General features: G+C 39.6%; 1 protein-coding gene across 3 annotated transcripts in view; it reads right to left on the bottom strand.

The window, feature by feature from the left end:
• gab2 (GRB2-associated binding protein 2) overlaps positions 1 to 14,895 on the bottom strand; it is a 35,365-nt gene that overhangs the window by 13,021 nt on the left and 7,449 nt on the right. For 2 of the 3 annotated variants that reach the window (XM_044202562.1, XM_044202561.1), the window contains exon 2: positions 7,260 to 7,560. The exons of the other annotated variant lie outside the window; for it this stretch is intronic. In XM_044202562.1, coding sequence (XP_044058497.1) covers positions 7,260 to 7,560 — 301 coding nt within the window. The remainder of the gene's footprint in view (positions 1 to 7,259; positions 7,561 to 14,895) is intronic. 3 annotated transcript variants of the gene reach the window in all.

Raw genomic sequence — 14,895 nt, 5'->3', positions numbered from 1 at the left:
GATCCATGTATGAGCAGTTATGTATGTGGCATAAAATCATCTAAACCAGAGTTTTATTTGAAGATATTTTGATTCTACACCATATTTTTACTCACAACGACGACACAAAATTCTAAAAGTTAGCTTGATTTCATAACATTAAGCTGCTTGGATGCTTTTGGTTTGTCGCATTTAGTGAAATTCCTGTCTTGTCAAGGGAGGTTTATGTGTTGCTAACACCAGTCACATTTTAACTGACATTTGTTAAGCACAGCCACTGTTGAAGAGAAAAACAAACAATGACCACAACTTTACTATCTTTCAAATAGGTTCCTCTTTAATCATTGTAAGTCGAGATTTCCCATAGAGTACAAATCTGTACCTTTCTTATGTAAGAATGAGCAAATGGGCAAGTGAGCAAAGTTCTGAGTAGAACAATACAGTATTTTTACAATATTACAATATTTCCGCAACAGTAACATTGTCATTATTTTGGAAACTGGCAACCTCGATTCACAAAGACACATTTTTAACAACATGTAAATTTGCAGTCAACAAATCATCAATGTGGCTCCACCCAGGGGGTTTTATGTGAACCCCCTGTGAAAGATTTTGTTTGAATAAATCTAATCTCTTCTCAATGCCTATTTGACAAAAACTGCTGAGGCTGCTGTTGGAAATGCTGATTTAGTAGTTATTCTTTTTTTTCCATTTCTCGCCATCTTAAGGGCAACAGTTAAACTGAAAAACAATACTGACTTTTTTTTTTTTCCAAGGGACAGCCAGGGGAACAGACACATGAAGAGGAGGAAAACAAAACAGAGTGGGAGTCGTCATGCAAAAGAGGGAACAAAAAAGCAAAAAAAGAGGACTGCTGACAAGTAAAAACCTCATCCCTTAGTTGATATTATTCTCGTCTCAGAGTTCAAACAGCTGGGAGAGAGCAGAACAAAGCCCATGATTGACGAGATGATGTTCCATTCATTAGATTGTGCTCAGGGGTGGGTCTCCCTGGTGCAGACACATGCCACACACCCAGCCATCAGTATCTGATAACAACAGCGCTAACACCCATCAACAGATTGTGAGTTCTAGAAAAACATGTAATTCGGTGTGTATGTGTCTGTGTAAGGCAATCAGAGGTGCTATAATGACTGGTTACTAATCCCTACTGCTGTCCAATTTCTCTTGAAAAGTCTTGCTGTTGGTTGTCAGCGTTTGTTCAAAATGAAATGAGTGACAGGCACAACTGTACTTGCATTAATCTATTCAGTTGTTGATTTAAAACTATTTTTTAACTAAACAAAATGCATCACTAAACCTAAACATGATTCACACATTGCACATCTTTGAACATCTACATTCTGTAGGATTTCTTTATTTTTACATTAAGAAATCTCTGCCCTCTTCTTTTATGATTTTGATGATAGGTGTGCACAACATATTCTCAAGTCTCTGGTTTCCAGCAATGCTTCAGATGCTTCCAGTGGTATTTAGGGGATGCACGGCAGTGGCAGCAACAGCAAACCGTCCTCAGACAGCTCTGTGGCAGCAGTAACCTGACCTTCCAGTGCCATGGAGTCTCATTATTTCAACAAAAATCAATGCAGACGAAGGGCACTTTGGGAGGGGAAAAGGCAGGCGTGCATGTGTAGAGAGAGTGAGAAGCCAAAGGAGAGGGGATGTGTATGTTTGTATGTACTATATGTACATCTAACTATGTATATATGTATAATATGTTGTATATCACTGGTCTGTATAAAATAAGACTTTTGGAATTTCTTCTGTTCTAAAGGGTCAGTTTAAAATTTCAACAAGACATTTTTACTTGGCCTTTGTATCAAGCATGCAGCTAGTTTTAATTGTATTTGCCCAGAATTTGAAATATCCTTATCTAAGACTTCTGTCAGCATATTGCAGGGGGTGAATGGAATTTAATTTGTTCTGCTCAAAGCATTGTATTGTACTGTATTTTAAACACTGGATTTCAAAAACTTAACATTAATTTCTCTTTCCAGAAACAATGTCCCAGTCACTTTGGATAATCCAGACCACACTGTGAACAGTTTTTACAGAAACTACTGAAGAAATTGTCCACACAAAAACTGTCTCTACTATCTCCATGTTTACCACCTGGATTAATTGAGATTTTCTTTCATTGTAATTAGGGTGAATTTACCCTTTAATTTTAAAAAAATAAAACCTTTAAGAAGTAAAACAATTGCAAAACATGTTCAAAGTAAACTTTCAGTAGCGTTTTAGGAACCTAGAATGATGAACACACCTAAAATATTAGCACAAATATCTAATATAATGTAAATCTAGGTACTGGCCAAACAATGTATGTGTCAAATGGTTTGTTATGAAAATGTGTGAGAAATTGTGTGTGAAAGGGAAACAGAAAGAAAATGAGATATAACAAAACATAGAAAGAGACAGTTGCTTTTTTAGTTGTTTAACAATGAGCTGTCATGTGCTGCCCGTGGCAAACCTTCCTCACAGTCCCAAGAGGAGGCTCACTACTGGCAGCAGAGGCCGACTGACTGACAAAAGATAAGATCAGATCAAGGTGCTGATATAACTGATGCTGCCAAAGTCTCAACAAAATCCTCTGAGAAACACAAACACTTCTACACTCCTAGACTTACTATTGTCTGGCTAAACCTGGTTAATCCCCTTCACAATAATTTTAGACTTCCCATTGGCACTGCAGCTGTATTAGAACAACAAATATGACATTGTATACAGTATGTAAGATTATGGAGAAAAGGTTTCAGTCGTAGTCATCTGGACACTGTTTTCAGAATCAAGACGTTTCGGCTCCCATCCGGAAGTCACAATTGAGAATGACTTCCGGATGGGAGCCGAAACATCTTGATTCTGAAAACAGTGTCCAGATGACTACGACTGAAACCTTTTCTACGATAGAACACTCCTGGACGAATGAGGGACTACACTGTCTTAAGATTATGGAGCTGAACGCAATCAATACGAATCTCAAAAACCCAGGCTAATGTGTCTTCACTCTGGTTAACACATTTTGTCTGGCATTATGTGAAAACAAACATGCCATCTGCATAACTTGGTATTTGTGCTTTTTCTGTTTGTCTCTGTCGGCTTAATGTGTAATTTCCATAAGAGATACTAACTTCTCAGGGTTTTTTTCAACCTGGTTTGTTTTCTTTTAGAGAGGAAATTCCCAGTCTAGGTGACACACTGGCTTGGATCTGTAGCCGTCTGCCAAGAGGAAAACCCACAAAATATCTTTACTGCTAAATGTTTGTGAACAGTTATCCTCTGTTAGCTACAATTACGATCCATATATCTGAGTCACTTAACCAAACTATAATCACAAAACCCACAAGTACAAGATTATGCATCAACTAGTAAAAGCTCAGCATGTTAACACAACAGTTAATGCGTTGCTGGTGTGAAATGGTGGCTCTATGTGTTTACAGGCTCAGAGATCAAGATCAGAGATGTAGCGAGAGGGATACTGATGCAGACAGGATATTCACTCCTCTCACATACTCTTATTTATCTTCTTTATTAGTGTGAATGCTGCAACGTTTTGAAATCTTTTACAGTTTCTGAAATATCACAGATTTGGTTTAATACTTTTAGTTTATAATTGGTGTGTATTGTGCTGCTTAGAGTGTGTCACATGACCTGTGATGTCACCCACTGATCCTCTTCTGCCTTTCTGTTTTTTAAATGTTTTAGTACTTTATCCCTTGTAACTTTCACAACATTCACTTCTCATACACAATTTCTACATGTACTAAAATGTAGACAAACTTGTCCTAGTTCAGATAATGTAACTATTTAAGCCATAGGACCTACAGTTTCAATTGTCTGCCTCAAAGCACCAGATTACAGTGCATGTCGGTACACCTTGTGAGAACTGCAGGGTCAGCGGTTCGACTCCTGACTGTTCTGCAGTGCAAACGGAGATTTTTCAGGGAGTTCATTTCTGCAACTCCAGCAATGCTTTCAAAGTTATTTTAGCTGTCAGCATTCACAATGCATTTTCTACAGGAAATGCCATTTTCTAGTTCTCTTTCTAACTCACGCAAATGCTCACAGACATCAACTTCAGCATCAATACACTTTTTTATTGACAGACAATTTCTGCCAGTTGGATTGGGCAAAAGCACTTTCCAAATGTGCTGAGAATTTCCACATGTCAAGACTGTGTTGTCAAAAATGGAATTTGTTGTCAAGTGACTGCAGTAACCAGGAAGCTGGCCTTTTTTTAATGACTGTTCTGCACAATACAGACTACCTACATCTTTTCTTAAATGTAATTACTGGTAGGTTGCTTCTGTTGGTACCGGAGTAGCTGTAGTATCTACAGTATTATAGTTACTACTATTTGTGCATTATTATACAACAGGTAGGTTCAGCCAAGCAGTCTGATTAGTTTTCTAATTGTGCAAAATACCTATAATACACTAACTAGCTCTACACTAGGCCAGTGTTGATGAAAACACAGGAGGAGAGTATTTATTTTCACCACCACACTGACAACCTGATACCACACAAGGGAGCAGGCAGGATTTATTCAGAGGGATGGATCTGCATAAAAGTCAACAGCTTATTCCTTAGAAAATACACTGATCTGAAAAGTCTCTTATGCAAAGTTAGTTTTACAAGTATGGTACGTGTTGTGTGGACTGATCTTAAGATATGTGTGTGTGTGTGTGTGTGTGTGTGTGTGTGTGTGTGTGTGTGTAGGCCTGTTCGTGTAACGAACACCAGGAAGAAGAAGCACATCTTTCTGAGTAAATAAGTGAACAAACACAATCAGCTGATGGGTCTATAATTTCAGAGCAGCAGTGGGTCAGCTCTGAATGGTCTTATTAACCACCTCAAGATTCATGGCTGCTTTTCCAAATAAATTTCTTTTCTTTTCCACATACTTAAGACAGTGGTAATGACGTAATAGGGAACCAGTGGTAAATCGAGAAGCTATGCCCTTGAGGAAGAGATACATGAAAGATAACATCTACTATACCACTTTCTCTAGGATGTTTAGTGCACACATGGAAAATTTGAAACTACTACTGCTACTACTACTACTACTACTACTACTACTTAAGCACTTATATTGAGTGCTATAACAACAGGGGAGGGTTATAGCTTATATTTTTTAAGAGGTAAGACTTGCATCAAATTTTCATGGCTGTCTATAGCATTGAAACACTTGAAGAAAGTGTTAGTTTTGGTTTGTAATGCTTGTCAAAATCAGTTAGGGTTTCTATGAAAATTACAGCCCTCTGGCACAAATAATGCTGAGAATCATGATTTTGCTTGGAAGAAGCTGCAAGTGGTTTTCTGAGAATACGACAGCACAAAGAGGGGTGCTAAAAAGTTCTAACTTCTACTCATAAGTTGCCACCTACTAAAATAGAGTATGAAAAATGCATTTGGATGAACACAGAGAGCTAACAGTTTGTGATGATGTTTCTCAGAAACAGGAATTAAACATTTAAGTGAAAACAGAGTTACATGACCAAAAAAGCCTGATGTGATGTTTACACTAAAGGGACTGCAATTACTAATGCAGCTGTCATGACATCAACCCTCCCACCCCTCCAACCCATTCTCCCAGCCACACCCTGCTGGCTACAGTTGATACAGTCTGAGATTCATTACACGACCTCGCTAATTACTGAACTTGGACCAGGGGGATACCCTCATGACATGAGCATTATTACACTCTCCACAGCTGTTTTTTATTCCACACCTGGACATGTTGCATGTTACAGATGATCAACCATGTGCAAGATTAACGTCCACCACCTGCCAGATGGTGGGAAAACAACAGCATTAGTGCAATCTGGATGGGTAAGAGTAAGAATATAAAAGGAGTGTATGTTTCACAAACTCTTGTGAAACATACACTATACTGAATATATGTATGTGGGCAATATCACATGTATGGCAGAGATGCATTGATGCTACAACCACTCAACCCTTAAAATCATGAGCTAAAATAACAGTAACTAAAGAAAAGTATCTGACAATAGTGAGTTCACCCATACTGGGTAAAGACGTCACTTATTGATGCTTAGAAGGAGAGGCGTTTGTATTACTACCTTTAATTTTGATTCACCACTTCGTACGTGCAGTAGTTTCTATTTTTTAATGGCAAGGTATCAGAGCAGAGGGTAATTTAGGTAATTAAGGCAAATCTATGGCTCGAAGGTGAAAGGACTGCTCTTCTCTGTCCCAGACAGAAGCAGTTTTACATGAGAACATTACTGCATAAAAATTTTATCATTATCATGTCTTGTCTGATAGGCACTTTTATCCAACCACTAGTGGTGCCACTAGTGGATTCATTTTTTATCACTGGTAGCCCCAGAGTTAAACTAGTCATTCCCATGCACAAAAGATCTAAAACAGAAGCTGTGGCAAAAACGCAAAACTGAGCCTCTGTATCTGCTACCAACTTTTAAAATGGCCCATATCCAGATTAAGAATTCCCATCATCCTGAATACAAGAGTCAGAGATCAGACCCTTTCTTTAACAAAACAAATGAAGAGAAAAATCCATAACACTCTCAGACACTGTGTCCATTTATTTGGCAGGGATGTTCCTATTCCACTCTCTCAAATAACAAAGATGGAAAAACACAATTGCCAATGATATCATGTGGCTGGACCTCTGCTGCTGATTTTTTGTGAAAACTCAGATGCAAGCTGTTTCAAATACCTTGAGAAAGCACAGTGGGAGACTAATAAAAGAGAGGTGTTATTGTATTTTGTTTTGCTCTGCACTGCACTTATATGCCTTAAACATCAAAACACATTCTATTAATTCAGAAAAAGGGGTATAGAAGTATATACATACTATAGTATATATACTGTACAGTGTGTATCTATCCTAAGGAGATGTCTTCAAAAAGCTTGATTTTGTTTGACAAACAGTCCAAAACCTATAGGTATTCAACTTAGAATGATATTAAACAGAGAAGTGAGAAGCAAAGCCAACAGGTGTTTGGCAAGTTTTGCTTGGTAAATGACTTGAATAATCAATCGTCAAATTTGTCGATTATTTTATGTTGATCGACGAATCCACTAAATGACTAATCATTTCAGCACTACATATTATCATACTGGAAACATGATTTTCTACTGTACCAACTAACTGTTTGAAAATTTAAATTTGAGATAGTAGCGACAGCAGACCAAAAGCAGATATCTTGATGTTGGAGAGATAAATAGACATAAACAGCGGGATAGAGCAGTAAGGACAGGTCAGGGTTGCCTACCGTGGTTGTCATCTGACTGGTTAAACCCACACAGCTGACAGATGGAGCGGACCCACTTGTTCATATCCTCCTCAGTTTCAGCTACAAGATAAAAAGTGCGGTCTGAGGTCTTGATGTCAAACACAAAGCTGTCCTGGAACTCCTTCCTCTTAAAGGTCAGGCCAGCGTCCACCTGCTCGCAGCAGTGCAGGTCAATGACCCGGATGGGTTTTTTGGAGTGGTCGTTCTTGTAGTACTCGAGAACATCAGGGTCACCGCTCATGCGGCCGCTGCGGAGTATGAACCAGCGTTTCTTCCATGCCTGGGAAATGAGATTAAAAGGTAAGAACATGACCTCAGTACACAAAATGAAAGCACTTACCCTGTGAGAATGATAACCTTATATATCAAATTTGAAATAAATGTTATGTATGCAACACAGAAGCCATCTGCATTTTAAATAATCAACAACTATACAGATTCAGTTTGATTTCTTACTGTGTGCGATGCAGAATGTAGCCGTGGCAACGCACTCAACAGCTGGACTTCGGTTGTGATGTTAACTGTTGATCAAACAGACCTCAGAGAAGCTAAAGTCTGCTTACTTGAGCAGGTTACTGTGCTTTAGCACGCATGTGGTTGTGTGTGGTTTGTGTGTGTGTTGGAGGCTGTGGGGGGAGGCAGCAGGTGTTTACTCCCTCCCAACGTATTTCCTGTGCTGATATCCCTCTGTAAGCTAAGAGAGAAGCAGCTCCTCCATGACAACTTCATTACAAGACTGCAAGCTCCTCCCACTTCAAGAGCAGGTGAATGACACTGCTTTGGTCCAATCAAAATCAAGCTACATCTGCATATGATTGTGTCTCTGGAGCAGGAGTTTCCTCAGAGAGTGTAAATAAACATCCCTTGTCATGACCACATGAAAGGCAGCAGAAGTACACACTCCAACAATGCAAGCAGTAATGACACAAGAGCAAGAAACCTAAAATGTAACGTGTTGAATAACACCATTGTTGTATTTATCAACTAGAAAAGCATAATGGAAGAACAGTGGCCTTGATTACAACAGCTCCATATGTGGCTGTCTTAAAGGGCCTCTGGTCTGTGTTCTCTGTGCTCAGAGACAAAAGAGGAAGATAGACCAGGAAGGGAAAGGGGGAGTAAAGGGGGGTTGAGGGGAGATTTTGGACATCTGCCAGTGATGCACTTCCGCCAGGCAATGTCTCTCACATGCAGGCTGCTGACACACAGGATCCTGCAGGCCCCCTCTCTCTCTCTCCATCAACACAGACACTGCTGCACCAGACTGACACCATACAGATGCACACACACACACACAGGGCAGAAAAATGGTATTCCTAATCTTCTCTGGAAATACGCATGCAAATTTTTTTTATAGGCTATTACTTTCAGAGGTAAAATTAATGATGGCTGAATTAGCTGCTTCGGTTTCAGCATCCTGGTATTGGTCATACTGGCTGTCTGTCACACTGTCATGGCTTACTGGGACATACAGTGGGACGCATAGAACCAAGCCATCATTAATGTTACACCTGTGCTTTTCCTACTATGGCAAGTCAAAATGTATGCTGTGAAAAAGGCCTATTCAGAGTGTTTCTGACTTTACATAAAGTTGTAATCTGCATTCTGCTCAATAGTCATTTCTGTGGTGTTTCTGCATCAAATCAATCAAAGTATGTGGTGCCGCAGGATGGCACTCTTCTTTTTGTCATTTTAGTAATGCTAGTTATCACTGCTAATGCTAACTACAGGGGTTCTTCCCAGAAAAATTCCTGCATCTTAAACTGTGTTTAAATCTATAAATACAGGTTTTCCCTCAAGAAATTGGTTAGTGGAACACTCTGTTGCCCAACCGTTTGTCTATACTTTTCCCAATTTGTAAAAAAACAAAAAACAAAAACAAAAAAAACATCCCAAAACATTGTGATGTTTGATTAGTGAACATGAGCATACAATGTGATCGATCAATCCCTGTCATCTGTGGAGTGCTGTCTGACAAATCCCGATACTTCTCGTCTCACAATCAAATTAGTTACTACAGGTACATAATGTTTTTAACAGTAGCCTCACTCAATAAATATTACACTTTTGCTGTGTGAAATGGCGCCTCTGCACTTTTTGGTTAATGCCAAGTTTCATAAAAATTTGATAATTTCTTCTTACATCAGTGTAGAATGTCTTTATTTGAGGTGAGGCAGCCTGTCTCTGCTATAATATGCTGTGGTAATTCCTCAAATGCGGTGAATGCAAAAACATTGATGAACTGTGCAGAGGTTGAAAACTATTAGCTTACATTGATCAACAACTGATAGCAGAGTGCTGCAAAAATAATAACATATTAACTAAGAGTAACATATGACTCACACATTATAATTTGAGACAAGATTCATCATTCCTTATGCAAAATGTTATTCAAATGTTATTTTGACATGTTGGCAGTTCTGTTTGTCCTCTGAGAAGTCAACACAGGTACAAGAAGAGGAAGCAACACATTTTCTTTCTTTTTTTTTCTTCGAGGAGGTGCAGATTGTGATCTTATCTTCAGTGTGTAGCTGAAGTACTCCTGAGGTACTGGGGTATAAGACTTTCTGTCAGACTGATACACTGATAAAAGCTGGAGGCAGTATGGCCTGCTGTGTACATTTTACCACTGAGCCCCAGTCTCAGGAAACAGAAAAAAGTGTGACCAAAATAATAAAATTAATCAGCACTATCTGATGAGTTGTTCAGTTGTATGAAAACTATGTATTAGGTAATTTTTCACAATGTGAGGTTGTTATGAATGTTCACTAATGCAGATTACACCGGTAAAGGGTGTGGGAAAACAAATTCAAAGAAGTCAACTGTGTTACTCCTCAAGTTTCCTTCTAAATGAGGAATGGAGTGTGAACTTCCTTATTTCATAAAAATACAGTACAGTCACTCTTCCAGAAGAACAAACACAGAACACTGGATACATTTTTCAAGCTCTTTGGTTCAGTGCCATTACACCATTCAGAGAGAAATCGCTATAACTCTTGCAAACCCCATTTAAATATTATTGCCTTTTCTGGAAAGAGAGAGCATCATTTAATTGAGACTTGGAGCGCTGCCCAGTTTCAAGAGGTCAGTGTGACCCAGCTGGGTTATTGCTGGCATCCTTCAGCTGCGGCCAGCATATTAACCCAGGACAGCAACAGCTCCCAACCACAGAGGAAATACAACTCATTTAGGAGGCCTTATCATACTAAAAATAGAATGACTATTTTCCACAGGAAAAGCAGTTGTTGCCTAATTCAAGAACAAAATAATTTCCAGCTTGGTCTGAATGAGAGGGTTGAATAATGTTTCCCTCTGTCACACTTTCTGCAAGCTCCTCACAATCGTGCATGGAAAATGAAAGAAAATGTCTTAAGTGCATTCAGTTTCGAATCAGCCTTTTCAACAACACAACTGGCAGTGCAGCTTTTCCTCTCTCCCTCTCATGCACTCTTTCAAATTTAAGCAAACTTCCCTGGCGAAGTAAATCATGGGGGAGGAGAACACAACAAAATGAGCTAACCCACCCATCGCTGTCCTACAGAGCATGTCTAAGCCCATCGATCACTGTCGAAGCGCTGGGAAGTGAGGGCTGAAGCTGTAAAACTAGGATGAACTCTCCGAGCTCTCCAACTTTCCCCTCCCCCTCATGGCTATGGTTTAAGCTGCATCGCTGTTCGGAAAAAAAAGGGCTCAGCCGAGACACACTGCCCTTATTAACAACTGGACTGGACAGTCCACTGGGCCACTGAGAGAGCTGTGAGCCAGGCCACTAATCACATCCTAAACTAACATGATATCAAAGAGTTACATTATTGTCTGAGCAATATAATGCAAACCACACGGGACATGTTGTAACTCCCATGTACTGCCATTTGTTCATCATGTTCTGCTGCTCTCTCTGTAGAAGAGATCAAAGTCAAATAAAGGTCAAATCTGAGCAGGAAAAAGAACAACACAACCGCATAAAGCACAAACCAAAGCTTCCACTGTAAAGGAGAAAACAGTAACTTTGGACAGAACTTTGTGAAAACGTCCTCAAATGTAAGTTTAAAATCCTATACTAAACTGCATACTATACTAAACACTTGGATTGTAAGGGTCTCAACTCTAGACTGTAAAAAAAATGGATTGCCTGCCAGCGCTTTAACTTCTCCAAGAAGACCAGCCATCCGTATCTATGAACGCAGAGCGTTTAGTCCCTTCAGTCTTATTCAATCATCCCATAAAGACTTGATCTTACCTTGTTCCAACATAGTCTCATTTGTCCTGTGCTGATGGCAGCCAGCTACAGATACAGAGAGACTACAATGGAGGACAAAGAATAACACGTCTGCATCTATTTTAGATGACTGGGAAGGAAAACACCTAATAACAAAACCAAACAAAACAATTTTTTGAACAAGTTTACTTCTAAAAATAGGATCAAAACTGATTTGTCTTGCCAATTCCTTTTGTCTCTATGCATGTTGATAATTAGACATGTTTTGCTCTATTTTTGGCAGACTGCAAAACAATGATACCATGAGAAAACAAACAAATTCATTTATAAGCTCTCAAAAACAAAAAAGATACAATTGTCTGGTATGTGTTGATAGTTCTCCAAGGCTTTATACCACATTTTAGGAGATAAATACATAGCGACGGCTGATATGTCACAGCAATAATTTACTGTATTTGCACATATCTAATTCAACACTGTAAAAACAAGCCCAGTCTTGTGTCTTTGAACCCAAGTCATCACTCTGCTTTCCTAGTAACACTGACTAATGAACTTACAGATGGTTTTGGTCTACACAGTTATCCAAGGTGTGCCTTTTACAGCAATAGAGCAATACAAACTGTGTGTGTAGTAGTAGGCTGTGTCAACAGGCTGGCTGATAAGCATCAGTCCATGTTTTTAAATGTGCATGAGCAAACATCCAAACTACACACATATGTTATCCAAGTTAAAGGTTAGAATAGTCTTGTTTACCTCTCCTCCTATTAAAGCAGGAGATGAGGAGACAGCAGGTTGCAGTCTTTGACTCTGGCTTCTCTGCTTTACCTGCTGCTGCAGTACACACACTACACAGCTGCACAAACACCGGCACTGTGGAGCTGCAGCAGAGCCTTGTAACCACCTTGCTTGTGTACATTTTCTCATCTATTACCAGCTTTTGTAAAGGTCATGTGTTGTGGCAGAGTGACTTACCTCTTTTGACTCTGAATGCTTGGCTACAGTCAGACTGGACGCCTCAGGCAACATGTCTCCCATTTGATCTGAGCGACAGCACATCTGCGAGCGAGTGCTCGCACACACTAACAACACCGTGATGAGACTGCATGAAAATGCACTGGCGCTGGGCCATTGCTGCTTAATTATAGTAAAAGGTGAGTTGAGAGGGATTCCATCAGTGTTCTCAGAGGTCCCACTGGTGGGCTTCTAAGGGATGGGACAGAGCATGGAGAAAATTAAGAGGTGGAGGAAAAGTGGTCGGGGGGATCGTTCCAGTATCCAATTTCAGCCAATAAGGACTCCCAGCAGCCCAAGTTCAGAATGAGCTTTCACATATCTGGAAGCTCTATGTAAAATGAAAATAAAATATTCTTTGATATTTTGCGTTGATTTTGCATTTTATTTAGGCAAGTTCTTGTATGGCTGCTTGTGTTTAGACAATATTCAACATTTGAAAAGTTTGGCTTCTTTTGTTAAATGAAAAAGGGTTTTGTAGAAAAACTTTAATATTCCTAATAATAAAGTAAGGTATGGAAAAAAGGTAACTGTACCAAAACTCAGGTATCAAATTGGCACTTTTAGTGAAAGTTTTCAAATGATACCCAGCCTAACTTATAATATGTTTATATTGACTTTCCCATGTAATTTACCTTGTGACCTTGTTGTGAAAGGTTATATACTAAACTTTATTATGAATGATTCTGGAAGACTTCCAACTGCTCATATGTTAGCATGATGCAGCTTTTCATTTCACTCACCCTGAATGGTTACTGGTTCTAAATAAGGACAGCAGACATTGTAGCCCTCCTACCCACATCTATTTGTATGTGGGTGCTGTTTCCTAGCTTCTCAATGTTGGTGAAGAACAAAAGAGGAATATTTAGCACATGAGTGACTTCATTTCTTGTCCCTTCTGGTGCCTGAATAAGGCTAGAATTTCATCTTTCCAGAAAACACCTCTCAACAAAAGAACAACAGTGAGGACCACTTTGCAATGCAAGAATTAAAAGGTGGGACCGCTATAATGGCCATGATTGTACGAGTGATGCCTAAACACTTGCGATTCGGGTTAATGTTGTGAGAGGGGAGAAAGCTGGACAGGCTACAGCAGACAATGACGACAGAGCCCTGATTATCTGGTCCTAATCATTAGCGGGTCGCACATCAGCCCACATTCCAGGAACAGGGACATGGGAGTTTCAGCAAGTGAGGGAATGCAATCCAGTTACATTTGAAGAATATCGCCTGGCCATTCACATAGCACAAAAACACCTTTCAAATTTGCATTCGAATGCTTCCCAAGCTTTCCCTGAAAAATCATGAAAAGCAGAACACGAAGATACTCTGTTGTTTAACCCCTCATGTAAGAGCTGAACAGTCCACTAAAAATATGTCTTCTTTCCTGTGCTTGACAGGTGTCATGTATCTGTATTTACCTATGTGACATCAGTTTATGTAACAGTGAGCTTAAATAAAACACAAATGGGCATGAGAGAGCATGGGGAAGTTCCTTGGACATCTTACAGTTTACACAGGGCTCCACATCTCGGCTCTAAGCCAGATGTTAAGCAGACAGCTATCCCAGACAAAGTTTATAACACACGTTTCTGGAGCATTTCCAATAAATTCAGGTCACAAACAAAATAGGAGTCCAACAGTGTGCCAACAATGTGTGGCCATTTTGCATTTTCAGCAGCTCCAGCCCCATTATCTGTCTCGAGTGGTGAAGAGATCCAGATGCTCCTGGGTTGGACATTACTCTGTCCCATCCGTGTACCAGGAGAAGTAAACATGAAAAAATGTTAAACAGAATTGCTTAGAGTATAAAACTGCAGGCGTTTAAGTCCAACAGATGCATTAGAGCTCTGTTGCTATTTAAATCAAACTGCTCAGGTTTCCCAATAGTCAAAACACTAACCTTGGAAAGTCGGCAGCTGCAAAACATAACACATGCAGATAAGACCCAAACAGGCCCATAAATTCTTGTGTGTTAATAAAGAAGGTGGGAGGTTAGCCATGAAGCGCCAAGACGGACAGGGTCCTCTCGCGGGTAGGAACACTTAACTGCTGATGTTTCCCTTGTGTGGAACTGCCAAGTTCACATTCTCCTGTTAAGCAAGACGTCAGCTTTGAAACCCATTTAGTAGAGTAGAGTAGAACCTGATGTAATTCAGCTTTCATGACATTATAGGAAATATGATTCAACATACAATGTCATCATATGACTGTGATGGAAAGCTCCATCCTACAGGTGTGTTGATGAAGAAGAGGGATGCTGCATTTGGGAGCAATGATCCTAGCACATCCTATGAAAAACAACTTCTCAAAAGCTCTCAGTAGATATAATCAGCCTCAATTTGCAGTTGAACACTTCCATCATTAGGAAAATGAGTAATCTCT

The sequence above is a fragment of the Siniperca chuatsi genome, linkage group LG7 (genome assembly GCF_020085105.1).
Source record: "Siniperca chuatsi isolate FFG_IHB_CAS linkage group LG7, ASM2008510v1, whole genome shotgun sequence".
Taxonomy (NCBI): Eukaryota; Metazoa; Chordata; class Actinopteri; order Centrarchiformes; family Sinipercidae; genus Siniperca; species Siniperca chuatsi.
The sequence above is the reverse complement of the archived record's forward strand: the minus strand, read 5'-3'. Positions and strand labels throughout refer to the sequence as shown.